Consider the following 27883-nt stretch of genomic DNA (forward strand, 5'->3'; position numbering starts at 1 on the left):
GAGCTCCCTGCCATCCTTCAGTCAGTTCAAACTGAGCTCCCTGCCATCCTTCAGTCAGTTCAGACTGAGCTCCCTGCCATCCTTAGGTCAGTTCAAACTGAGCTCCCTGCCATCCTTAGGTCAGTTCAAACTGAGCTCCCTGCCATCCTATGGTCAGTTCAAACTGAGCTCCCTGCCATCCTTAGGTCAGTTCAAACTGAGCTCCCTGCCATCCTTAGGTCAGTTCAAACTGAGCTCCCTGCCATCCTTCGGTCAGTTCAAACTGAGCTCCCTGCCATCCTTAGGTCAGTTCAAACTGAGCTCCCTGCCATCCTTCAGTCAGTTCAAACTGAGCTCCCTGCCATCCTTCTGTCAGTTCAAACTGAGCTCCCTGCCATCCTTAGGTCAGTTCAAACTGAGCTCCCTGCCATCCTATGGTCAGTTCAAACTGAGCTCCCTGCCATCCTTAGGTCAGTTCAGACTGAGCTCCCTGCCATCCTATGGTCAGTTCAAACTGAGCTCCCTGCCATCCTTCAGTCAGTTCAAACTGAGCTCCCTGCCATCCTATGGTCAGTTCAAACTGAGCTCCCTGCCATCCTTATGTCAGTTCAAACTGAGCTCCCTGCCATCCTTCAGTCAGTTCAGACTGAGCTCCCTGCCATCCTTCAGTCAGTTCAGACTGAGCTCCCTGCCATCCTTCAGTCAGTTCAAACTGAGCTCCCTGCCATCCTATGGTCAGTTCAAACTGAGCTCCCTGCCATCCTTAGGTCAGTTCAAACTGAGCTCCCTGCCATCCCTCAGTCAGTTCAGACTGAGCTCCCTGCCATCCTTCAGTCAGTTCAAACTGAGCTCCCTGCCATCCTATTGTCAGTTCAAACTGAGCTCCCTGCCATCCTTCAGTCAGTTCAAACTGAGCTCCCTGCCATCCTTCAGTCAGTTCAAACTGAGCTCCCTGCCATCCTTCAGTCAGTTCAAACTGAGCTCCCTGCCATCCTTAGGTCAGTTCAAACTGAGCTCCCTGCCATCCTTCAGTCAGTTCAGACTGAGCTCCCTGCCATCCTATGGTCAGTTCAAACTGAGCTCCCTGCCATCCTTAGGTCAGTTCAAACTGAGCTCCCTGCCATCCTTCAGTCAGTTCAAACTGAGCTCCCTGCCATCCTTAGGTCAGTTCAAACTGAGCTCCCTGCCATCCTTCAGTCAGTTCAAACTGAGCTCCCTGCCATCCTTAGGTCAGTTCAAACTTAGCTCCCTGCCATCCTTCAGTCAGTTCAAACTGAGCTCCCTGCCATCCTTCAGTCAGTTCAAACTGAGCTCCCTGCCATCCTTAGGTCAGTTCAAACTTAGCTCCCTGCCATCCTTCAGTCAGTTCAAACTGAGCTCCCTGCCATCCTTCAGTCAGTTCAAACTGAGCTCCCTGCCATCCTTAGGTCAGTTCAAACTTAGCTCCCTGCCATCCTTCAGTCAGTTCAAACTGAGCTCCCTGCCATCCTTCCGTCAGTTCAAACTGAGCTCCCTGCCATCCTTAGGTCAGTTCAAACTGAGCTCCCTGCCATCCTTCAGTCAGTTCAAAGGAATGCTCCGATCCAGAACATTTTTCACCGTGATTGCTCCTGCTTCAATTGATCTATTTTACTGATGGTTGTTCTGTATAAAGTTCCTTTGTAATTTATCCTGATTTATAATGTTGTGTTTGATGTATTGTGTTTTGACTGTATTGTGTTTATTGTAACCTCGGCTACGTTGAAAATGAGGGCTTGCCCTCAACTGTATTCAGAGTATAAATAAAGGTGATGATGATGATATGAATATTAAGCCTATGTTTTTTTCCAATGGAGAAAAAACGGGGTCGTATTATAATTGGGGACTAGACTATTTGGTCTTCTCTTCAATTTGCTTTTTCCACAAATGAGTCTTGAACAATGGGGGTCGTGTCATAATTAGAGTGGTCTTATATTCGGCACAATACGGTAATAACGTAGGCTACATCAGGTGTGCCCAAACACATGTTTCAACCCATTTAGACCTGGGTTAAAAACATTCACTTTGAAAGAATATATATTCAAAGATTTGCGCCGCATTTTCACGATTTTTAAAAAATAGCAGACCTACAAGCTCGTAGCGCGCCACTCAGTGGCGCGCTATGAGCTTGTAGATCTGCTATTTTTCAATAGCTAAATTATAACATAATGTTTAAAACACCAAAAGGGGTTCCCGCCCCAAAATGGGTTAACTTGAGAACGACTTTTAAACATTGTGTTGGTAAACGAAATAAAATACAATAAAAGCATGCAGTTAGACAATTCCATGCAACAACACCACGTCTAAAATCACACACAAAAAAACAAACATATTTTGGGCTATATCTTGTGTCACGCCTTAACCCTTATCCATAAACTAATTTGCCATTTTTTTACTATTTTAAAAACCCTTTTAAAATAGTTAAAATAGCTGATCTACAAGCTCACAATGTCTCGATGTGGATCGGCTAGTTGAACTATTTTAAAATGTTTTTAAAAATAGTAAAAAAAAAAAAAAAAAGGCAAATACGTTTAGGGATGAGGGGATAAGGGGGGCGCAAGATGGAGCCCCATGTATATTATCTAAATGTCTCTTTCCGGTCAGGCATTGGATGTCAGTGACCATTTCCCTGTGGAGGTGAAGCTACAGTAAAGGCCTGCTGCATGAGCCCAGCTCCAACAACCAATCAGCACCCTGAGCCCAGCTCCAACAACCAATCAGCACCCTGAGCCCAGCTCCAACAACCAATCAGCACCCTGAGCCCAGCTCCAACAACCAATCAGCACCCTGAGCCCAGCTCCAACAACCAATCAACACTGATGTTGGTCTCTTCGGTGATCATTGTTGATCTTAAAAAAATAAAAATAAAAAGATATATATATGATGACGGTCTGAGCCTTTTGGCGCCCCCTAGTGGCGGAGAATGAGTTTTAAGCCTTGATGTCCTTTAGATTCTGTCATTATGTTAAGGAATCCAACTGATGTCATTAATAAAATCTTTGACATTTTATTTTTGTATTTGTACCTTTATTTATCAGGCTCTAGAGCAGGCGTCAACTTGACGTGTCGGCAAAGAAAATCGGAAACGCTTTGCAGACCAAAAAAAAACAAACACCTGATCAACATCCTTTACCTAGGATGTACCGTTGGGTTAGGGTGGGCTGCATAGAACCAGCTCCACGGTCGTCCTACATATTTTTACTTTGAACCTCTTACTGAGCTGCAGGGATGACCAGATCTTATGCATGTCATTGCAGGCTGACCAGGCCATACCCTTCCTTGTTTGAAGGTCATTTTGGGAAGAAGATATATAATACTTGTAGTCGTCAACCTGTCGTCAACCTGTTCCAGAGGAGTGTTGTTAAGTGTTTTTATAAACGTGGTTATTGTTGGATGTGCATATATTTACGTATTCAGTTTTTGTCTCGTTGAGATAAAGACCAAGCCTAGCTGCTCAACACGCACGCACGCACGCACACACACACACACACACACACACACACACACACACACACACACACACACACACACACACACACACATGTCGTCAAATATCACAATGATGCAATTTCTGAAGAATGAAGACCAAAGTGACAGAGCAGAGATCGCAGTGTTGATTTTGTGCTGCCTCGGAGAACTTGACTGGATACACATTCTGTGCCTTCTCTTCAGGTAACTATAAAGGTTTGGTCACATTGGGCAAAATAATAATCTAGGTAAACCAAAGTTACTGTGATGTGGATTCTTGAATATTAAACTCTGCATTATAAGCATTACACGTGCAACAAACTCAAGTTCATAATAAGTTATTTTTCTTGTTTGTTTTGTGATACATCCTTTCTAAACATTTTGATCCAAGTACTGATTATTTTAAATGAATCTATTCCCCTGGTTTTGACATTTATCACCGTGTACATTTATATCTTTAGTTATATTTCTATAACTCTGCGACTGTAAGAAGTCGACAGGCCGTTCAGGGTCCATCTGGTTACGTTTGCACGACTCTCAGAGTCAAATGAACTCTTGCTGTTACGGGAGGGAGAGCGATCGAATCTGTCTCGAGAGAGAGATCGACTCTTATACCTGTCCTTATATCTGTCCACTCTCCAGGATGCGTTTAGTGTGTGGTCTGGTGCTGGTGCTGGGTGGGTTGCAGCTGACCTGTGCTCTGATCCGGGATGGCAGCCTGGAACGTCCAGACATTTGGTCTGAGCAAGGCCAACCTCTTGAATCCTAATCAGGACAAAGCCGAAATCCTGAAGCTCATTGCCACGGTAAGAAACACTGTAGTCTTCCACGCTGTTTCTCTGGTCAAGCACATGTGCCCAAATAATTGTCCTGATACCAATAACCTGGATACTATGTTAATTAGTGATGGGAGATTAATCGGCAAACACATCGGTATTGGCCGATTTTAGTTGTTTTTAGATTAATCGGCATCGGTTCGATTAATCAATCAGACCGATTTATCGGTAAACAAGCCCAGACAGATCTACAAGCTCTCAATATTAAATATAAAGGTATTAAAGTTAAATCTCACTTGCCTAAGCCTGCAGTGCAGACACCCTGTTACATGTATTTTTCAGAATGGACAAAAATATTATAATTTTTCAATACAGAATGAGATCATATTGACATCGGTAATATTGGTTATCGGCCATAACGGCAATTAATTATATTGGATATCGATATCGGCCAAAATGTCTCATCGCATCCCTAATATTAATTACATAAAATGTGCACAGTATTTTTTTTTTAATTAAACTTAATGTTAAGAAAACTATTTTACATTGTCGAAAACAAAAAGCTCTTAGATACTTATGCCTCTTTTACACGGCGGCCATCTCCAGATAAAACGGCAAAGTCCTGTTGCGTTCTCAATTTGTATTGACCCTTTACACAAGAACGCACACTTTATGAAAACGCTATAATGTCGCTAGGTGGCGGTAACGGGCTGCCAAATAGACCAGTCACCCACGTACAAGAAGAAGAACCCCTTTACGCAACCCTATTGGGGTTTTGAATGATTCCAGAACACAACGTGGTTGTGGCCGCAGCCCAGAGCATGCAGGCAGAGCGCGCCACGGGATGGTTATATATTTTATAATACATTAGGCTACATAAACGCTGCTGCCGCGGCTGCCGTCTATCACAAGGCTTTTTATTTACATCATGGTTTTACATTCACCATCGCTGATGAGCAGCGCTTTGTAGGCGAGGAGGGAGGCTTGTTCAGGAACTCCATTATATCATAATTATATGGCTCTGCATCAATGTAATAATATATGCGCTGTGAGCCAACGTGAGCCATGATGTCATAAGTTGTGCGGATTCACCGTTTTGCCTGTTTACACGGAGAAGGGATAAAACGGCGTTCTCAAAGATTTCCACGGTGGTTTCACTTTGTTGCGTTTTCACCACCTGAAAACACCATTCTCGTCTAAAGAGACACCAGCAAACCATACTTTATTTAGCCGTTTTCTATGAACACCGTTCTGGTGTAAAGACCACCTTAGATACTGGGCGGGTTCTGGTCGGGTTGAGGAGGGACATCAGGGTTCTGGTCGGGTTGAGGAGGGACATCAGGGTTCTGGTCGGGTTGAGGAGGGACATCAGGGTTCTGGTCGGGTTGAGGAGGGACATCAGGGTTCTGATACTTGCTACTGTTGCTTTTATTTAACTAACCCTAAGCCTACAGTGACGGTGTACATATTAAATAATGTTTAATGCTTTTTTTTTTGTATTTTCAAAATTGAGATAGTTGTTGTTTTCAGGATTATGTTATACTTTGTTATACTATTGAAAAATAGAAGATCTACAAGCTCATAGCGCAGCCACCGAGTCCCTGGACTCAGATAGCGGGTCGGTGGCCAAATACAGATAATTCTGGGGGTCCTTGACATGAAAAAGGTTGAGCACCACTGACTGAAAGGTTGAGCACCACTGACTGAAAGGTTGAGCACCACTGACTGAAAGGTTGAGCACCACTGACTGAAAGGTTGAGCACCACTGACATAAATGGGCTAAACTCAAAAGTTGGAAAAGTTGGAATATGGGTAAAAGTCTTATTTTCATATTTTACTTAATAATTATTATTTTTTCTTTGTAGGTTGTGCGTCGCTATGACGTGGTGGTGATCCAGGAGGTCAGAGGCAGAGATCTCCGAGCGATCACTGCCCTGATGTCCCTCCTCAACCCGATCACCCGATCACGCCCAATGCGATTAAAGAAAACCATCCCGCACCCGAGACGCTTCAAACCGTACGCAACACAACCAAGTCAGATCAGATTGATTTTTATGTTGTTTTCAAGTCATGTCGTCCAGGTTGAATTATCAGCACCACTGATGAGGCCCTGTAGTGTCCACACATAGCCGGCATTTTATTTTATTTTTACTATGCGTTTCCCAGGGAGGGGGGAGGGGGGGAGTGTGGAGGGGGGGGGGGGGCACACATGCAAACACGTTTTTGGCCGATAAAAACAGATTAACCCATCCTGGGCGGGAACCCCTTTTTGCGTTTTTAAGCTATTGCAAAATAGCAGATCTACAAGCTCATGCTATTTCTTTTTAAATCATAAAAATGTGGCGGCAATCTTTGAATATTCTTTCAGAGCGAACGTTTTTAACTCAAAGCTTTGCTTTGAGTTAAAAACTTGAGAGGTCCCTGGAATAACATATTTTCAGATGGGGGTCGCCGGCCAATTATATATCATTTTTGGGGTCCTTGACATGAAATATTGAGCTTTTTTTTTCAAAGACGTCCACAGACGTCTTGGGCTATGCACGTGCGATAATACCCAGGACGTCCACAGACGTCTTGGGCTATGCACGTGCGGTAATACCCAGGACGTCCACAGACGTCTTGGGCACAAAATGTGTTAAGTAGCCTACATTTTACGTACTTTATACTGTACTTTAGTACTTGTATGTTTCCACTAATTCATACTTCTATTATTGTACGTGTTAATTTCCTGAAAAAAATACATTTTTAATTTCCTGAAAAATGAACATTTTGGAGTTTGCTGGTTTCTTGCTGACACCAGAGATATACCTGTTTAAAAACAGGACATTATTTCTACATTGTGGTATTGTTACTTTTTCTTCACCAGTTATTCAACCACCTCTGGGGTTTTGTCTGTTCATTGTGGTCTACTAGCTATAACTGCCTGCTATACTGACAAGCACACATCATGAAGTTACACACAACTGTGTGTGTGTGTGTGTGTGTGTGTGTGTGTGTGTGTGTGTGTGTGTGTGTGTGTGTGTGTGTGTGTGTGTGTGTGTGTGTGTGTGTGTGTGTGTGTGTGTGTGTGTTCCTTCATTTCCAGGCGGGACAATCGACTGGGTGCCAATTCGGCGAAACGGCAAAATGGGTACGCACACAAGTACAGTATAAAACACATGTCACTCTGCCATTGTTGTTTTTCAACAACAATGGCCCACTGGGGGTCTCCTCCCAGTGGGACGTGATCCTTGGTCTGCCCCGGGGGTCTCCTCCCAGTGGGACGTGATCCTTGGTCTGCCCCGGGGGTCTCCTCCCAGTGGGACGTGATCCTTGGTCTCCTCCCAGTGGGACGTGCGTCGAGGACCTCCCTAGGGAGACACCCGAGAGGCATCCTAACCAGATGCCCGAACCACCTAAGCTGGCTCCTTTCCAGGCGAAGGAGCAGCGGTTCTACTCTGACTGCTCTCCCCATGTCCCCCATATATGGGGACTAGGTTGGCGGAGGGTGTGTAGAGCCCAGGATCACATTAGATAATTGACACGGGTGAAAAATGGGTTACAAAATCGTGGGATAAAAATTGTAAGGAAAAAAAGAAAATAGCCAATCTACAAGCTCACAGAACGTCGTTGTGTGACGTGTTTTGAGCTTGTAGATCTGCTATATGGCCGGGGCCATGCAGGTATGCAAGCTATATGGTTTTCTTGTGTAGGTTTCTCGTCGGGTAAAAAGGGTTCTCAGAGTTCAAAGAAAAGGGAAGCACTAATCTACCAGATCTATACATCTCATCATGACGTTCACAATAGTGAGCGCTTCTGTATAACTTAGTCATACTTCTCTCCTCTTATCTTTCCTCTCATAGAGTACAGATGCTGAGGTGTATCCTCTGTTACACATCTTCTCTAAAAAAAGAGGAACTTTTTATGAACTAACAAAGTAGGCCAGGGGTCAGGCTAGAAGCGTCCAATAGACTCAGGAATAGCCTCTGCTCCCCCCCCCCCCCCCTCCCCCCCAGCTGAAAGGCTAAATATTTAGTGTTGCTGTCCTTTCTCGTTGCCCTAATACCATCTGCACACCGCACGACTGTACCACATCGATCAGATATAACGTGTAACTTTTACCTTTTTGAAAGATGCCCCCCCCCCCCCCCCCCACACACACACAGTTTTTCACGTGTTTATGAGGTGACAGTACTTCATTCGACCCCTTGGTGTGGTTCTTATGTGCAATGATGTTGTATGTAAGGGGGTTGCATGGTTTCTGCTGCCATCGGTGTGTGAATGTGTGTGTGAATGGGTGGATGTAATGCACAATCTATGTAAATCTATGCCTTGGATAAAGGCGCTTTATATAAATGCACCATTTACCATTTGTGACCAAATTTGACTGAGGGACTGCCATTGGATTTTTTATGTCATATGAAAGCAGGGAATCATAGCTTCAAATTGACATATTGGTTGTTCAGTTTGACCCACCAGTTTTGGACATATGGCTTATAGAGTAATGTCTTGCAGAAAACAGCGAGTTGAGAAAACAGGCTTGAAAGGTTCACTTCTGTGGTTTCATATTTACATGTCTTCTGTGGTCTCTAACATTACACCTAGCTACATGTTTAAGCATTTATTTCATATTTACATGTCTTCTGTGGTCTCTAACATTACACCTAGCTACATGTTTAAGCATTTATTTCATATTTACATATCTTCTGTGGTCTCTAACATTACACCTAGCTACATGTTTAAGCATTTATTTCATATTTACATGTCTACTGTGGACTCTAACATTACACCTAGCTACATGTTTAAGCATTTATTTCATATTTACATGTCTTCTGTGGTCTCTAACATTACACCTAGCATTTATTTCATATTTACATGTCTACTGTGGACTCTAACATTACACCTAGCTACATGTTTAAGCATTTATTTCATATTTACATGTCTTCTGTGGACTCTAACATTACACCTAGCTACATGTTTAAGCATTTATTTCATATTTACATGTCTTCTGTGGTCTCTAACATTACACCTAGCTACATGTTGGGCATTTATTTCATATTTACATGTTGATTTCAGCTCTGACACTTATTTCAGACTTGCTCTAGTATGTGGAAAAAACAATCTCTGGTGAAAAGCTGGAATATGCGCGATGGCATGTGCTCTCAGTCAAACCTGGTCACATGTACAGGCGGACACGGTTGCTTGTTCCACTAGTGACTATAGCGTATGTATTGATACGATCTACGGACGAGACATTTCAACACGGAGTTGATGATAACAGTCACCACTTCTCCAACACTGTCATACTTCTCTACGTGCGTGCGTGCGTGCGTGCGTGCGTGCGTGGGTGCGTGCGTGCGTGCGCGAGCGCGAGCGCAACGTGTACAGTATGTGTATACTATGTGAATATAACCGTGTTTGCGTCGTGTGTTTCTTCACCTCCCAGGTGTACGTCTTCCAGTGTGTACGACCACAGAGAGAGTGAACCGCTGCCACAGGGGCAGCAATACCAGGAACGATACGTCTACATCTACAAGTATACAGTAGAACACATGCATCACTCTGCTATGACGCACGCTATGAATGGATCTGTAACGACATCACAGCTCTATGCTGTAGTTGGGATGGAAACAGTGCGTGCGTGCGTGCGTTTCTAACCCTAACCCTAACCCTAACCCTACATATAGTTTTCTGAAAAAGCTATGTTTCTATGTCAGTCGTTCTTCGATTTTTCAAAAATAGCAGACCTACAAGCTCGTAGCGCGCCACTCGGTGGTGCGCTATGAGCTTGATTTTTCAATAGCTAAAGCATAACATAATGCTAACACCAAAAGGGGTTCCCGCCCAAAATGGGTTAACCATATATACACATTTTCTGGTTCATTAAATTAAAGTAATTACATCTCTATAAACGATAACGCTGACCAGATTTATTGTTTGATTGTTCCATGTTGTCAGAACCAGCACAGTGAAGTTCCTTGGTGACTACCAGTACCCGGAATCTAACAACAAATTCGTCAGACCACCTTTTGCTGCAAGGTTCAAAGCTGGTAAGCTGTCTGAGGCGTGTGTACGTGCGTGTGTACGTGCGTGCGTGCGTGCGTGCGTGCGTGCGTGTTCTGCTAACGTTGTGAGAAGCAAATGTAATCACAAGGGCATAAATAAGCGAACGGACAGTTACAGAAGTTGCTTGTCCTCACCTTTTTAAGATGATATCATGTTTTATACATTCAGGGTCAGGAGGATTAGAATAAGTTAAGAGTGTTTAGACTTTAGTTTCGAAAGTCAAAGACGCTATTTATGCAGTCAGACGTGTAACCAGGTTGTCACCATTAAGAAGTGATTCCATGTTCTCACCAGCGGTTCAACCCTGACCACCTGCTGTGATTCCATGTTCTCACCAGCGGTTCAACCCTGACCAACCTGCTGTGCCCACTACTAATATATTATTATTATATAATATGATAATATTTAAACATTACACTCATGCCTGTCTCCTACTACAGTGACTGAGTCCTTTGACTTTGTGATGATCCCGCTGCACGCCAAACCTGGATCTGGCATTACTGTGCTTGAAATTAACGCTCTGGCTGATGTGGTGAACACACCGTGCATGGAATACCCAGGTCATTAATTACTCTGACACGCACACGCACACACACACACACACACACACACACACACACACACACACACACACACACACACACACACACACACACACACAAGCAAGCACCAGTGCGTGTGTGTGTGCGTGCATGGACAGACGGATAGATTATAAATATGAGTGAGAGTGAGTGTTCCTGTATATCCTATAAAATGCTCCATGTCTCTGTCATCTTTGTAACAGAACATTCTGCTCCATGTCTCTGTCATCGTTGTAACAGAACATTCTGCTCCATGTCTCTGTCATCTTTGTAACAGAACATTCTGTTCCATGTCTCTGTCATCTTTGTAACAGAACATTCTGCTCCATGTCTCTGTCATCTTTGTAACAGAACATTCTGCTCCATGTCTCTGTCATCTTTGTAACAGAACATTCTGCTCCATGTCTCTGTCATCTTTGTAACAGAACATTCTGCTCCATGTCTCTGTCATCTTTGTAACAGAACATTCTGCTCCATGTCTCTGTCATCTTTGTAACAGAACATTCTGCTCCATGTCTCTGTCATCTTTGTAACAGAACATTCTGCTCCATGTCTCAAATGGGGGTCCGCAGGCTAATGAGTGTCATTTTGGGGGTCCTTGACATGAACAAGTTTGGGAACCAGTTATTGTCCATCCATCTTCAACCACTTATCCGTAGTCGGGTCGCGGGGGCAACAGCTCCACCAGAGCGCTCCAGACTTCCCTCTCCAGAGCAACATTAGTGACTTCCTCCTGGGGGATCCCGAGACGTTCCAAGGCCAGTGAGTCGATGTGTTTCCTCCAACTGTGCCTTGGTCTGCCCCGGGGTCTCCTCCATAGAGTATATAAAGGATAGAGACCGAACTGGAGCACTAGCCCCGCCCCCAAGCTATTCATTTCGATGAAGTTGCTCAGTGGCGTTTTGAAGCACCCGGAAGACTGCCGGAAGTACCTCCTCCGGACCTCAAATTTGAGGTCCGGGGTGACGTATGGGTGACGTAGGGAGTGATGGTCCTACGTGTCCGTGCACGGGTCCGCCTGCAGTCCTTCCTCTTACCACTAGGGCCCAGAGCTTCAACGTTGGAGCGCCTCACTGGCCCCTTGGTCTCCTCCCAGTGGGACGTGCGTCGAGGACCTCCCTAGGGAGGCACCCGAGAGGCATCCTAACCAGATGCCCCGGGGTCTCCTCCCAGTGGGACGTGCCTCGAGGACCTCCCTAGGGAGGTGCCCGAGAGGCATCCTAACCAGATGCCTGAACCACCTCAGCTGACTCTCTTGTAAATTGTGAAATTGTCAAGGTCTGTCTCTCCACAGACCGTGTCAGCCCTGGCCAGTAGTGGAAAGTAACTAAGTACTTTTACTTAAGTGCTGTACTTAAGTACAGTTTTGAGGTATTTGTACTTTACTTGAGTATTTCCAATTTCCAGTACTTTTACTTCTACTCCACTACATCTCAGAGCCAAAATTTGTACTTTTACTCTGCAGTCCCATTCTCTCACCTGTCTCCCACTCCCTCGGCAGCCCACACCTGTGAACACTTTGCCCATTTACCTGCTCCCAGGGCTGGACTGGGACAAAAATTCGGCCCGGTCATTTTCGCGTGAATTTGGCCCAGACCGGCCCACCACAACCAGCGCGCAGATAGCAGAAACTAATACCGCCCGCTCCGTCGAGGCACACAAAAACAAACAAGCCCTAATACCACCACTTTTACAGAACAACATAAATGATACAAACCAACAGACAACTACACAACCCTTTGTAGAAGGTCTCACTGATACAGGTACAGTGAAATTATCATGATGGCACTGGCAGAATGGCAGCACGCCCGGACCTTTCCTGGTGGCCTGCCGCCTATTGGCCTGCCTGCCTGCCTTTTTTGAGTGGTGTAAACCACTCCTACAACTGGCTTTGTTAGTTTACGTGTCTGTCCGTACCAAAACAATGAGCATGGTTGCTATGGTCACCCAGTTCACACGGGTGTGATTTCATTACGTCAGAGTTAGTTTACGTGATTGATTGATTGATTGAAGAATTTATTAACAGTTTGCAGAATTACAGTACATTTCAAGCACAAACTCAATACAAAGGCTGTTAACTGTGAGTGGACGACCCAATTAAGCATTACACTTGTTTCCAACAGGGTCCACCATGTTCAAATCATCAAAACATTTAGAGACGTACAAATAGACACTTCTATAGACAGAACAGGAATTCATCAAAAAGGAGGTAAAAAGGGAAAATAAATATATACAGTGAGGGGAAAGAAGGGGGGGGCGGGGGGGGGATTCAGATTTTACGGGGGCCAGTTTCGAATTGCAGCCATCCGTAGGTGCCCTTTGAGAGCGGTTTTGAAGGAGTCAAGGGATTCGCATGTCTTAATGACAGTTGGTAGGGCGTTCCACATTTTGGTGGCATAGGAGCGAAAAGAATTTAGTCCCTTGTTTGTGCCGAATCTGGGTTGTACATGGTTCGTTGCACTCCCTCTGGTGTTGTGGGTGTGGACTTCGTTAACATTAAGGAAGTATCTAGACAGGTACATGGGTATCTTGGTGGTGTATCGAATCTTGTGGACCAGACCCATTGCAAGATGCTGTACTCTGTCGTCGACCCTAAGCCATTCCAGCCTGTCGAAGTGGGCAGGGGTGAGGTGGGTTCGGGGGGCTAGATCAAGTAGCAAACAATGAGCATGGTTGCTATGGTCACCCAGTTCACACGGGTGTGATTTCATTACGTCAGACATTACGTCAGACCATAGTTGATCAGTCTATATAAGACCTTACACCACTCAGTTCACACAGGTGTGATTTTTTTATCATGGCGTCCCCCTACGGTCGCGGCCCACCGGGAATATGCCCGGTATCTATGACCTGTGGCCAGTCCAGCCCTGCCTGCTCCCTATATATAACTGGACTCTTTACAAACACTCGCAGTCAGAACATTGGTCATCGGCCCTCAGCTGTACCCCCAAGTTCAGAACATTGGTCATCGGCCCTCAGCTGTACCCCCAAGTTCAGAACATGGGTCATCGGCCCTCAGCTGTACCCCCAAGTTCAGAACATGGGTCATCGGCCCTCAGCTGTACCCCCAAGTTCAGAACATGGGTCATCGGCCCTCAGCTGTACCCCCAAGTTCAGAACATTGGTCATCGTCCCTCAGCTGTACCCCCAAGTTCAGAACATGGGTCATCGGCCCTCAGCTGTACCCCCAAGTTCAGAACATTGGTCATCGTCCCTCAGCTGTACCCCCAAGTTCCTGCTTCTTGATTCTTTGGTTTGAGTTTTGGACTTTATGCATGATTTACTGCCTTGTACTCGAGTTTAGCCTTTTTGGACTTCTTAGTTCTATTTTGTATTTTTTGCTACTTAGTTGCTACTTTGTGTTTGTTGCTGCCTTGGGCTTAAATACATCATTCCTGTTTGTGGCTCTGCATTTATCCCATTTTGGGCGGGAACCCCTTTTGGTGTTTTAAACATTATATTATATCAGAGGATTTGAAAAAAAGGTGAAAATATCGGAAAAGCGACAGGCTATAGTCCATCGTCTCGGAGCGCATGCTATAGGGTGCCATTTTTCACGATTTCAGAGGATTTGAAAAAAAGGTGAAAATATCGGAAAAGCGACAGGCTATAGTCCATCGTCTTGGAGCGCATGCTATAGGGTGTCATTTTTCATGATTTCGGAGGATTTGAAAAAAAGGTGAAAATCACGGAAAAGCGAAAGGCTATAGTCCATCGTCTTGGAGCGCATGCTATAGGGTGCCCTTTTTCACGATTTCGGAGGATTTGAAAAAAATGTGAAAATATCGGAAAAGCGACAGGCTATAGTCCATCGTCTTGGAGCGCATGCTATACGGTGCCATTTTTCATGATTTCGGAGCATTTGAAAAAAAGGTGAAAATCACGGAAAAGCGACAGGCTATAGTCCATGGTCTCGGAGGGCATAGTATAGTATGTCGTTTTTTCACGATTTCGGAGGATTTGAAAAAAAGGTGAAAATATCGGAAAAGCGACAGGCTATAGTGAAGAAGGGCTAACACTTGTTTTATGTTTGCTTTATTTTGGGGCTGTAGTTCTGGACAACCGCCTATCTGAACGACTCGTTGCTGGGCACGGCACTCCCTCGCACAGAGATTGAAGTCGTTCGTCCGGACAGATCTCAAGATACGTGAACTGCATGCACGCACGCACGCACGCACGCACGCACGCACGCACGCACGCACGCACGCACGCACGCACTCACAGCAAAGAGACAGCAAAGACAGTCATCAGTTTCAACCTCTCTCCAGGTTCTGCACTCCTCCAGGACCAAAAGCAAGCAGGAAAGATAATCCTTTACTGCTCTCACCACACCATCTCTTCAGAAAGCTGCCTTCTGGCAAGAGCCCACTATGCACCACTCAAACAGCTTCCCCCCAAGGCAGGGGTCTTGTTTTCGCAAACAATCCCCATTGGAGTGGACTAACCCCAACACCCCCCTCCTTGCATGGACACACACAGGCACATACTCTCCCACACACACATAATGAGACACATGCACCACACAAATGATGAGACGCACGCACGCACGCACGCACTGTGACGCACACACACACACACAAACACACACACACACACACATACACACACACACACACAATAAGCTCAATAATCATGGTTACAGCCTAACACTCTGTCTCCCTTTGTATCTCAAAGAACCACTCACCACTCACTTAGCCTAAATTCACCTTGTGTCTAGTGGCATCTAATTTATACGGGCTCCCACTGATAACTCAGGAAATCAGACAATATCAACAACATCCAACAACAGTGCACATGTCATTGCAATGCTTGCTCAATAGAAAATAGATTTAGAAGAAAAGCCATTATCTAACTGTGTGAGGCAGTGATGAGGGTGAATGTCTGGGGTGTTTGGATGGTTTAAAACAATGTGACCTAGTTTGAAGCCTACACAAAGAATATTGTATGAAAAACAAAAAGCACAGCATTAGTTAAGCAACAAAGCTTCTAACCATGACCTCAAAACATTTCCCTATAACTTATGCCTGCTTTTCTAACCAAACTAGTACTAACTAAACTAACTAAAGTGCTCTATATGTATTACAAAGTTATTAGGATTCCACGTAGACATGAAACCAGCATCTATTTAAATAACATATAGCAGTTGTGCACAAATAAGCATCATGTCCAGATTATATCTAACTAATACAGATAGCATCTATAGTAGTGACTATTATTGCGACCGAAGGTCGCAGTTAACTATGGGATTGTGCGCTTTTTGTCCATCACAAAACACACACATACTGTAGCTTAGTAGGGCTGGATGAGCCAGCCTAACACTGGAGACTACTGAAAGAGGCACAAAGATTTATGAAAAACCAAATAACTGGTAGCCAATGACTGTGTCCATGTACATGTTTGCTAACCAGCGTGACAGCATAAATCCACCGCCAACCTGCGGCAACTCCTCTAGCTGGAACCATGACAACAGAGAGCAGACTAATCCCAGCACTATTCATATGCTAGTTACTGCTTTTCCTTATTTATATAGCCATTTCTTGCTTTGTAATTGAGGATTATTGCTGATTCCTTTTTAGTCTGTGTGTTGTTCCTGGAATTATGAGGAAAAGCATATTATTCATGGCCTCTGCACAATTATCTCTCAGGGAGTGAACGGTTTGGTTGTTGCTTCTTCACTTGAAAATAATGTTCATCTTTTCAATAGTGTGGACTTAGACTGTTATTCGTCTGTGGTACTCAAATGATGGGCCTTTGATCCCAAGCAAGATATCTCAAACACTAGTGGTTCAATTGCCATTGAATGTGCTGCTGTGTACCTTCATGTTTCCTAGAGGATAACCACTACTGACTTTGGTGACCATTGGGCCTTTCCTCTAGCGCCACCATTAGGCCAAAATGTTCACTTGCACACATGACACTTTCTGCCCAATGCATTGATGCTCCCCAGAGAATGAAACCTAACCATTTGAGTGCCCCATGTCCGTTTCTCTAGCACCACTGGTCTTCCAGGTAATATCAAAGGGATACTCTGAGTCCTGCATTTTCCTATCGTATTTAGAATGTGTCATGAATCCATTCTTAGAGGGTGTTTTGGGACCATTTGAAGTTGCACTTTGAGTTTAATTTGCTATACAAATAACAGTGCCTTGACTTGACTCACAGGGGGGGTCGGTTATTAAGGATCGTCATTCAGGCAGTAAGAAAGACCAGTGGTTCAAATCATGTGGTGATAAGCTGGTTTGAGTGGCAATTAGGATGACCCCCTGACAGGCAAGGGATCACTTAACGAGTATCTAGTAAGGGTTGAGAGTTGAGGTCAGTCAAGTGATAGTGTTATATAGTATAACTATGTTGTATAAATCCTAATCAAGCCCTAATCAAAGAGATTACATGACTGTCTGTTACCTGGTTCCATGTGTCTTGTTCGTGCACAAGACAGATGTTCTATATAGAGCCAGCCTTCTTCTTGGGGCAGCCATAGCTGAGTGGGTGAGAGGCCGCCTGACAGCAATCAGCTAGGTGAAGCTAAGAACTACATTTACCCCATGGGATCAAATCGGTAGTTATTTATTTATTACTTATTTCATTCTTAATGACACTGTATATGGAAATAAGTAGGCAAGAACACATACACTCATAGTACCTGAACAGCCATATACACAGTATGTGGTCAAGCTCATCTATGGTAGGCGGCCATTGCTGACCGTGTAGAATGCAGCAAGCACACAACCAGCCAGAAACAACAACAATACAGGTATAGTGAGCAGTCAAGCAGGCAGACAGTTAAGGAGAGGCAAGAAGGGATAGAGACAGAAAGATGAGAGAGCAGGCATGCTGTCGTTTGGACAGGAGGTGAGCAGGCGAGTACGACAGCAAGCAGACAGTGTAATGATGCTAGAGCAAGGAGGCAGACATGCAGACAGCGAGCTGGCAGGCATGCAGGTGGTGCTTATGGAGGTGGAAAGGATGCAGCAAGACAAGCATAGGAAACAAGAGTGTGGTGCACATATTCAGGCAGGCACTCAGACCCTATGCAGACAGGGGTTCAGGGACAGTATTTCTTATTCACATTTACATGTCATGCATGTTGTATTAATTGATTGTCTCCTCTAGCTGCTGTGTTTTCTATAGGCGGCTGCTTTTTGCCGCCATTTGTTTGGCAGGCTCCCCTGTTTGTTTCTGTGGCTGTTGACTGTAAGGCACACGTTAATTTGTATGACTGACTGATTAAATGGAAATGGTTTGGTCTGGTGTTTCACGCCCACTTAGGCAGACTGGAAAACACAGGCTGACTTTTTTTTAGTAACTAAGAATGTTTCTCTTTCTGTCCTTCAGTAGTGCCTCTCTGATGCTCTGATGGCTGGAGAACACAACACAATAAAGAGAGAGAGGTGTGTGTGTGTGTGGGGGGGGGGGGGGGGGGGGGAGTATAATGAGGATAGAGGCACCAGACAACCATGCTGTAGGCCTTTTTTCCGCTCATATTCCCTCCAGCAGCAACATATATTTTCTCTTATTCTGTCCCTCCTCTCCCTGCCTATTTTTGTCTCTCACAAATGGCCTGTTAATTTGTGTCAGTGGGACAATGGATAGTGGAAAGAGAAAGAAAGAGAAAACAACATTGAGAAGAAAGAGAACGGAAGCCTTTTTGACAACGCACGTTGCTGATGCTGCACAGATGCAGCTATCAGGCCCACTTTCAAGCTCCCTCATCGCCTCTGTAAGAGCCATTATGACCTCATGTTTTCCTGATTGACAATGTCACAGCAATGTCAAGGCCAGCCCAGGTATTTAACCAGGCTCCTGATCAGGCACAGGTTTTGCCAGTGGCAGACGGCAGAGGCTAACAGTTTTCCACTGTGTTCAGGAGGGCTGGTCGCCTGTGTTTGTTACTGTTTCTTTCTTATTATTGTATCTGTATGTTGTATAGGAAAATGACTGCAGAAAATAAAGCAAAGTTAAACTGGGGATCAGTTTGTACTGGCACACATAGGAACTTCCACCTGGCTGTCGGCAACCAGTAGTGCCATTAGGACTTTAGACATGGTCTTTTTTGTTCTTTTCAAACGAAAATAGATATACAATAAGGATTGTGTTCTCCATTATTGGGCCGGTTGTATTTTTTACAAGCCCAAAGATAAAGGTCTGTGTTAAACTCTTGTTTTCTGTCAGTAATTGGACTTTACCTCCCTGGTCGATCTCACCACAGGCCACGCGAGCGGAGGAACCCTTAAAACTGCTGATATGCAGCCACTTTGTGGCTCCTGTGGCATTGAGGAAATAAATCATTCTCGTGATAAAGACAGAGGAGTAATTAAAATGAGCTAATAGACATTATCAGGCATTCATCACAGCTGCGATAGTGCTCAAATTCTCCCGTGGCGCAAACCTCCCCAACAGGAAAAACAGGTAGCAAGGTGTCTGCCTGAATACCAATTAGCTTAGTTATCTGCGGTTCATCTGTGCGAGTCGTTTTGACAACAGGAGCAGCCTTTTTGCCACGGCCTGCTAATTCCGCGCAACGACTGTACGGCAGGCGACGAGGAGCGCCACAGGCAGAATGTCATTGGTATTTGTGAAAAGGTTAGACAGACAGGAGAGCATGCGAGTGTGCATCACTCCTGTGTTTCTATGAGAAATGTGTATTACAAATGTGTACCCTATGCGTGTGCTCTGTGTGTTTCAGTGTGTGTGCGTGTGTGTGTGTGTGTGTGTGTGTGTGTGTGCGTGCGTGCATGCGTGCGTGCGTGTGCGTGCGTGTGAATGAGTTCATGCACCGTATGTGTTTTAATTTGCGTGCAATGCCGTGCATGCATGCTCAAGTGCTCTGCATGGGCTATCAAGTTCAAATGCAATGGCTGTCTGGCATATCCTTGTCATGATTCCCATTCATCATTGGTGATGACCCAAAATGTAAATGTCAATGTGTGTGTCAGACATGCATTCAACTGTAATGTTATGCCACTCTCTGTAGTGGATATGTGATAACCACTTAACCTAGCTGAGACATGCCTTGTTTTGTATTGTAACAATGCTTGTATTCCAATGACTATTAGAAAAAGACTTGATACAGATGTGTGTGAGCAGGAATCAATAAATTGGCATAACTAAATTGGGGATAAAAAACGGGATGTGATCTATCATTCTGCTTTCAGATGTATTACCGGTGATGTTGAAGGGGTAAAATACTGCATGTGCCAAGTTGCCCAATACTGTGGAGACTGAATATGTGACAATAGCCGCCCTCAACATTGCCATCAGAAGAACTAAGAGCAAGGTGTTGCAGTAGCATTGGTATGACATTAATGATGTTCCATATGCAGGAGGTCCATTTGTGAAATTGAAAGACCAGAAAAACATAGGGATTGGCATATTATGCCAAAGAAGTTCAGAACTGGAGCGTGCGAAAGGACAAATCTCAGTAAGTGGACACTCACGGCACTACTGGCCAGGTCCATTTTGAAAGCTAATCTTTGTTCCTGAAGTTAAACATAAAACAGCAATTCTCGGAAGTTAATGAGCTCAATCACTCTTCCTAAAGGCTTCAATAATTCAACTGCACCCCCCATCGTCGGCCATCCATAATAAATAACATCCACAGTGAATTATTTACACACTTCGTGGCACTAGTCACTGAGTCACCCAGGGTCTCGGTTCAGTTGAGGTGTGGGTGTGTGCGTGTATGCAAGTGCGTGCGTGCACATGTTTGCAAGTATATTTGCCTGTGTGTGTTTGGGCCTTTCTTATGGAGAGATGGCATTCATGGCGGCAATATCAGTAGCAACATCCAGTGTGCATGAAGATGACTGAGACTGAGAGGTAACTCAATAGTCAGCAGCGTGTGGTACCAGCTCCCCCTTCAGTACAGAGGAGTACACACACAAACAAACAGGGAGGGAAGTGTAGATACCAAACACATATTAATAATTATTGAACAAATACAATAATATATACAGCATATACAACATATATCGCACGCACGCACGCACGCACAGAGGGAGAGGGGGAGCAAGGTCAGCATGGCACTACTTCTACAGCTGCTGAAGATACTCAAATTTGTACATATAGCAATGTTCCAGTTGTACATCAAATAATTTTGTCAAACTCTTGACTCTGTTCTGCTGTAAACTTTGCCCAGCTCACCAGAGTAAATACTTAGAGTGAAAGTAAAACCTGGTAAGGTTTCAAATCTGGGAAAGGACAGTATTGGTCAATGCTGTAAACTTTGCCTAGCTTACCAGAGTAAATAAAACTGCCTGTCAATATTTCCCTCTGTTCAGTTCAGTTACCCTGGAGAGACTCGTATGTCAACAGCCATCATAATGAGAACATTACTGATTTATCTGTGCTCACTACTAGCAGGTAAGAATCTGTTAATATCCATTGTTGAATGTAGAATTGGTATGTTTACGTGCGTGCGTGTGCGCGTGCGTGTATTTGGTCCAAAATATGGTGATATGATATCACTTTTAAATTGTATTGCTCAGCTCCAACTGGTACTCCTTTGTTTTTCAACAGCCACAAATCCAGCATCAGCAGTCGATGTGCGTACACCAGCAGAAGTGATTGTGGAAAATGGTACCACAGGAATACTTCAATGTTCCTTCAAGTCAGGAGAAGTAGTCAGTAGTCTTGCCGCAGTGTCCTGGACCTTTCAACCAACTGGATCAGTTCCCTATTCTGTAAGTTCTGTTCTAATATGGTCTCTTTAATCTTTCCCCCCCAATTTAAACATTTTCCTGCTGTCATTTCCATGTCACTGACTCATGGAGTGACCATACAGCTCCTTGGTGGTTGTTGTTAATTGTTTTATTGTTTTTACAAATGGACTTTGGTTATAGCCTAGTTTAGCCTGGGATTGTCAAAATGTCCACAAAGATAATTAGGATTGAAAAAAGAAAAAAATGCAAACATTGTATTTGTTGCACTTGGGTTTCTATTGGAAATGAGAGAAATGGGAACTTGATGGCTCAGTGTCTTGCTCAAGAGCACTTCTTACTCACACCTCCTAAATTTCAACCCACCCTTCATCCCTGCAGATATTTTACTACGGAAATGGGAAGGGTTTCCCATCTGAACAGTACAAAAAAAGGGTGCAGTTTATTGGAGACCTCAACAAGAACGACGCCTCCATTCATCTACTCCAGGTGCAGTCCAATGATGAAGGCACCTACATCTGTGATGTGAAGAACCCACCAGATGTAAGCGGCAGGCCGTCTCGCACAGAGCTCAAGGTCGCTTTGGGAGGTAAATGTGCTGCTGAACCAAAGAAGAATCTAAATGCAAAGCAATACATAACCATAGGTTTGGGAGAGTAAAATATATCACTGTATATGATCTGCCTCAGAAACACAATGCTGACACCATAGTCCTATGTTGTTTGCAAATCCAAATCTATGGCAATGGCTGATTTGGCCATGCCCTTAAATACCTGTACTGTATGTGTGTCTCAAATAACAGCCTCAAATGGGTTAATTTGAACCACTGGTGTAGCACAAAGCGTGTTGTGACCTTGAGGATTGGCTATTTTAGGCAAAGGCAATTTGTGTACATGATGGGGTGGTGGTGGGGCGGGTGGTAGTATAGAGTAGACCCCTGGGGGATGCCTGTTGTTGATGGCTGGATAGTGGATAGTATTACACAGTTTGTAGGCTGTTTTAGGGAGAGTTAGACGGTTGCTCGGTGCAACAAGTGGTTGCCAAGCTGTATCACAAACACCCATGAGTAGGTGCGTTTCCATAAAGCCGTTTCTTTGCGCATTAAGGCTCTTGCGCAAAATCTCCTGGATGGAAACACATCAACATGCGAATAAGTCTCCATTTGTCGCAAAAACACTTTTTCGCTTGGAGGTTGCGGATTTAGGCTTTTTCGAAAAAAGGGAAATGCGCAAATAGTGTATGGAAACACTTGCGGAAAAGGTTTTTAATTAGAAAGCATTGAACTCGCATTATATCGCTTTTGAACAGTTGGGAAATAAAATAAAACAACGATGGGGAGGCAGTGGAGTGAACGGTGCAGTGGAGTGAACCTAAACGTGTAGGCTCCGTTAAACTGAGATACATACAGCATACAGCATACATACAGCGCATCAAATCAATGGTGTGAACATCGATTAGGACTACTTTACATGAGCCTCACTTTACTGGCAAAACAGTGCAACCTACTGCACATTTCATGAACTTATTGCATATGCGCATTTTATCAGTTTAATGGAAACACCGACAATTCGCTTTTCTTTTTTCGACTTAATGAACATACGCTTCCTTTTTTCGCAAAGGCTTAATGGAACCGCACCTACTGATACACATTAATCCAATGTGGATCAGTTCAGTGGTGGAAGAAGTACTCAGACTTAGACGTACTAGTTTTTTACTTAAGTAATAGTATCAATACCACAATGTAGCACTACTCTCTTAAATATTATATTATTATATAGTAAATAAACTACCAGTACCAGTAAGACGCTTGAGGGCGAGAAGCGAGCGTGCACGCATCCGTCTGGGTGACAGCAGACTGGTGGGCGAACACTGGAGCTTTGGAATGGGGGGTCAGATCATCATATCCGCCTGGGTGACGGCAGACTAGTGGGCGAGCGCTGGCGCTTTGGCATGGGGGGTCAGATCAACATATATGGAATGAATTCTGTACTGGCCATATACAGTATGGAGCCTGTCTTGAGTGTACAACAGGGTTTGATGAGGTAAGATCAACATGGAATGTCAGAACAGGTCAGCTCCATATATGGAGATCTAAGGGTGGCAGCGGGGGCAGTGTCTTGAGTGTACAGGGTTTGATGAGGGCCCAGGTAGGGCCGGGCCTTAACTTTCGGGCCTGTTGAGAACTCTAGTTTCCGCCGGCTGCCGGGTGCGACTGCACTAATACGTTTGGGGCGGACCCGTCTAGAGTTTAGATGGACAGGTATCAGTCAAAAGGAGATATCGACGAGGAAGGATGGAAGGATCAACATATGGAATGTCAGAACAGGTCAGCTCCATATATGGAGATCTAAGGGTTTGAGGTTTGAGGTCAGATTGGCCAATATTGATGACATCAGGGATCTCCATATATGGGCTTAATATTGATGACATCACGTGATGTCATGAGGCATGACCATATATGGGGGCGTGACCAACCAAACAACTGACGGGAAATGCACGATTTCATAGTAAGTTCACAACATATTGTGATTGTGTTGTGAGCTTGTTGACCGTTTATTTGGGACCTTACCTATGTTCCCCACCCCGCAAAAAAGGTTCTTTGTAGAAACTAAAACATAATTGCCCAGACTCTTCTTCAACAAAGATGGCGAAAGCAAACATTCTTTGTTCTGTACATAATTTGTAAATACTTATATACAAATGTGTCCTTAACCCAGAAACCTAACCCTAAACCTTTTAGTCAACAAATATTAAGTATGTATAGTTAATGCCATAAAGAAACTAAAACATAATTTCCCAGACTCTTCTTCTGTGCTTATACATAAACAAATGTGTAAGGTACAGAACACTGAAGTCCTTAACACAGAAACCTAAACCCTTAACCCAAAGGTAAGTGGGGAACGTAGAACCCTAAACCCTAAGGTAAGTGGGGAACGTAGAACCCTAAACCTAAACCCTAAGGTAAGTGGGGAACATAGAACCCGGGAATATAGAACCTGGGGATCATAGGGATGACCCTGTCTATTTTTGCATAGTCAAAGTATGCAATAGGGCTTAATTGTATGTTTTGTTTTGTGTTATCTAAATCTACAAAGTAATACCCAGACTGATACTAAATGGTTCAGGAAATGACCCAATGATCACACTCGCAGGCTCTTCAAATCCCAACTCAGCCAAGGCAGCACAACAACCCACTGGGGCCGCTGCCACTCGCTCAACACATGCATGGCCTCATCAAATGCACTACATTCACTCCATCCATTCCATCCACATGTCTATGTTGTGTAAGCAATACTTTATTACCACAAAATACTGTGTTTTCCTTACAGATTTGCAGTCACATGGGAACTGCTCAACGGATGCTCAGACAGACCTCTTCAGCGTGCTCCAGGTAAACTAATGCAGATTGCATCCCACAAACATAAAGCCATCCACCTAAGTGCTTCCACTCGTACATTGGGATACGTTTGTCACCCTTCTCAAAGCCACAGATAGACATACAGACAGACTCAGATGCATCCATCAACGTCCCACCCTTCTCCTTGCTTCCTTCCTTGCTTGCTTGTACAACAAAGTGAGGTGTTGTGTCTGATGTTGTCCAACAGACGGCGCTAGAATGCAGGGAGTATCTGCTTCCTCAGTGGAGCACAGAACAGGCTGCCAAACTGCTCATCTCCATGAGGAATCTCACCAACAGCATACAAGAACAGCAACGGAAAGGTAATAACCACAACCAGCCGGGGGAATAGTAAAGTAAGATAAGATCTTTATTTGTCACTGTATGAGACATACAATGAAATTCCGTTTAGTGCAACCATAAGTTAACACACAGTAGTACTAGTATCAACAGGTCAAGTCATCTCAATCTATTAATAAAAGCATCTATGATGCACCATTAAAAGTAGTAAAATACAAAAATAAAATGATAAATAGATACATAGGGGGATACCACAAATCAAATCATATTAAATACAGAGAACAGAGTTCAAAGTTCATGTGCAAGTTCATCAATCAATGGGGGGGGGGGGGGGGGGGCACCACGGGGGATTATATAGTATTGCACTTGCCCATATGAAAATCAGACAAGTAAACATTGGATCTGTTCATTTTCAGCTATGTTGTCTTTTGCAGTGTTTTTTGTTGATCTGCTTTAGTTTGTTCGTGGACTCCTCCGTATATTGTTATAGATGGATCTTGCATAATGTGCTGTGGGTAGACTTGTGTAGCCTACAGTATCTCCTGTTTAAAGGCAGCAGCGTACTGTACAGTGAAAGAATGACCATATTATTTATATAGAAAATGTTTTTGTTTACAAATCAGTGAATAACTTTGCTTTCTGACAACAACTTTATGTAAATAGAGGTTCAGAGGCTAACTCCCATTAGCCAATTTTAATATATGGATTAGAGACAACTATTCTCTATTATGCATTAAGGTATCGATGTCTGATATTTTTCTCCTATGAAAGTTTTCATATTTGATATGATCATACAATGACATTTGGAAAATCGATAAATGATGAATGTTTAATTACAATATCTTTCTAACCTATTAGCATGCCAAGACAACCCGACCAGCAAGTGCCCTGACCCAGTGGTGCCTGATAATGGTGGATTGGCATGTGTCACAGTCAACGATTATCGCTACTGCAAACCTATGTGCAACAAAGTATGACCTGCAAACAACATTCACATAATGACACATTTTGTAATGAAAAACAAGCAAACAAAACAGACCAGGCTTTTAGATATTGACACTTATTTATTTATTGGATAAGCGTTGCCAGACATTCATTCATTTCTCTGTGTACTTCCACAGGGCTTTGACTTTAAATTCCTCAGAAGAAGCCGATTGTATGAGAGGTGTGGCACTGACACTGGGTTTTCCTGGCAGTCTCAGTACATAGGAGGGAACACACTTGCAGAATGCATCGGTAAATCTCTATTTTTTTTGTGTTCAATAACATTTCACTTGCATCTATGACTGTTGAGGTTAAGCAGAAGCTAGATTGGTACTGTGTTTCTTTATGGTACAGATAAGAACCAGATTTTTCCAGACCTTTCTATTATCTGACGGTGTTGTATTTGATTTGTCTCGTATCTTACTTTTTCAATGGAATAGATTCCATATTGACCTCAACCCGTCTTTAAAAAAAATGCATTGAACTTCATGTTTTATATGCTGCACCATAATGAGCTTCAAGTGGAATTTGATTCTCGCTCCTTGTCTCCCATCACTCTCTCTCTCTCTCTCTCTCTCATTCCCTGCTTCTCTAGAATCATCCATCCAGGTCTCAGGGGGTGCAACGGCATACTTTCCGCAGGACTGTCTGACAACCCAAAGCAGCAACCACTCCACTATTCAGACAGTTATGGCTGGGCTGAAGGAACAGGGTGTAGCTGGAGCAACGAGCTACGCCTGTCTTGTATGCGCATGACCGCGACAGAGAAAAAGGCACACTTTCAAACCGAGGACATGATAAGCCCTGTTCAAGCTTGTAGCTCTGTTTTCTACTCAGTAGACAACAGAGCTACAAGCTACAGTGGACTCTACTGTATGTCACGTCTTTATTAAGTGGGGGTACTAGTCCCAATAGGGGTACTTTGGTGAAACTCGGAAAGTTCCTAATTTGTCTTCTTTTCTTTATTTTGTCTGAGAATTTAACCCACATTCCTAAAATCTGATACATTTGGAAACTAACATACATACACTATAACTAACACGTTTGAAAAATCTTTTCAAGTTTATGCAATATATTTTCAATACAACCAACAGCCAATCTATATTATCCACATGCCAATAAATGAAACAAAAACAAAAATTCTGAAGGTATCCGTGCTGTTGAAGGGGGTACATTGCTGAAAACATTCACAGTAAAGAAGGGGGTACAGTAAACCACTGGTCTTGCACTGAGAATATATATAAACATGATATATATATATATCAAAACATTGTGAATTGTGTCCATAACAGTTTACCAGCATACTCTTAATGAATCTTGAAAAAACAAGAAAGTGGACGTCTGATAGCCAAAGTGCCAATATTTTATTTAGGGCGCAGATTAAGACCAACGTTTCGGCGGTTAAGCCTTCATATGGGAATTTGATACTAGACATAGTATACTCTAAAATGATTGGTTTCACAATACCAGTCATAAGATGTAGCAGTTTGCATGTCATTGATAAAAAATGTGACACACACACACACACACACACACACACACACACACCCACCCCCCTACTTACCTAGATGGAATGTTGTCTGATTAGCTTGCTGACCAAAACAGCAGGTCGGGATCAAAGAGTCAAATGGGATTTCAGGATCTCAGTAGTTACAGTATTGAGTATTGACATGACAT

The 27883-nt window shown here is 43.8% G+C and overlaps 2 protein-coding genes across 5 annotated transcripts in view; both read left to right on the forward strand.

Annotated features, from left to right (window-relative positions):
- The window catches only part of LOC306931068 (deoxyribonuclease-1-like), a 28924-nt gene extending 25969 nt beyond the window's left edge, over positions 1 to 2955 (forward strand). Inside the window, exon 9 of the mRNA XM_079512245.1 lies at positions 2602 to 2955. Within this exon, the coding sequence (XP_079368371.1) occupies positions 2602 to 2649 (48 nt within the window). The 3' untranslated portion in view covers positions 2650 to 2955. The remainder of the gene's footprint in view (positions 1 to 2601) is intronic.
- Positions 2956 to 3575: 620 nt separating this feature from the next.
- LOC306931067 (deoxyribonuclease-1-like 2) lies at positions 3576 to 27837 on the forward strand. Of its 4 annotated transcripts, XM_079512243.1 has the most exons (10): positions 3576 to 3669; positions 4108 to 4271; positions 6107 to 6258; positions 7327 to 7371; positions 9667 to 9756; positions 10179 to 10270; positions 10727 to 10846; positions 14920 to 18258; positions 21148 to 21229; positions 21386 to 21523. In XM_079512243.1, the coding sequence occupies exons 2-8, from the start codon at positions 4176 to 4178 to the stop codon at positions 14982 to 14984; spliced, it is 660 nt and encodes a 219-aa protein (XP_079368369.1). In that variant the 5' UTR covers positions 3576 to 3669; positions 4108 to 4175; the 3' UTR covers positions 14985 to 18258; positions 21148 to 21229; positions 21386 to 21523. The 4 variants fall into 4 exon arrangements, with proteins under 4 accessions (XP_079368369.1, XP_079368370.1, XP_079368368.1 ...); XM_079512242.1 differs by lacking the exons at positions 3576 to 3669; positions 4108 to 4271; positions 6107 to 6258; ... (2 more) ...; positions 10179 to 10270; positions 10727 to 10846 and adding exons at positions 21907 to 22114; positions 24855 to 24916; positions 25131 to 25245; ... (1 more) ...; positions 26344 to 26458; positions 26802 to 27837 and having other exon boundaries at positions 15006 to 18258; positions 21386 to 21549; XM_079512241.1 differs by lacking the exons at positions 3576 to 3669; positions 4108 to 4271; positions 6107 to 6258; ... (3 more) ...; positions 10727 to 10846; positions 14920 to 18258 and adding exons at positions 18349 to 20161; positions 21907 to 22114; positions 24855 to 24916; ... (2 more) ...; positions 26344 to 26458; positions 26802 to 27837 and having other exon boundaries at positions 21386 to 21549.
- Positions 27838 to 27883: the final 46 nt, after the last annotated feature.

This window comes from Electrona antarctica, assembly GCF_951216825.1.
Source record: "Electrona antarctica genome assembly, chromosome: 10".
Classification (NCBI taxonomy): Eukaryota; Metazoa; Chordata; class Actinopteri; order Myctophiformes; family Myctophidae; genus Electrona; species Electrona antarctica.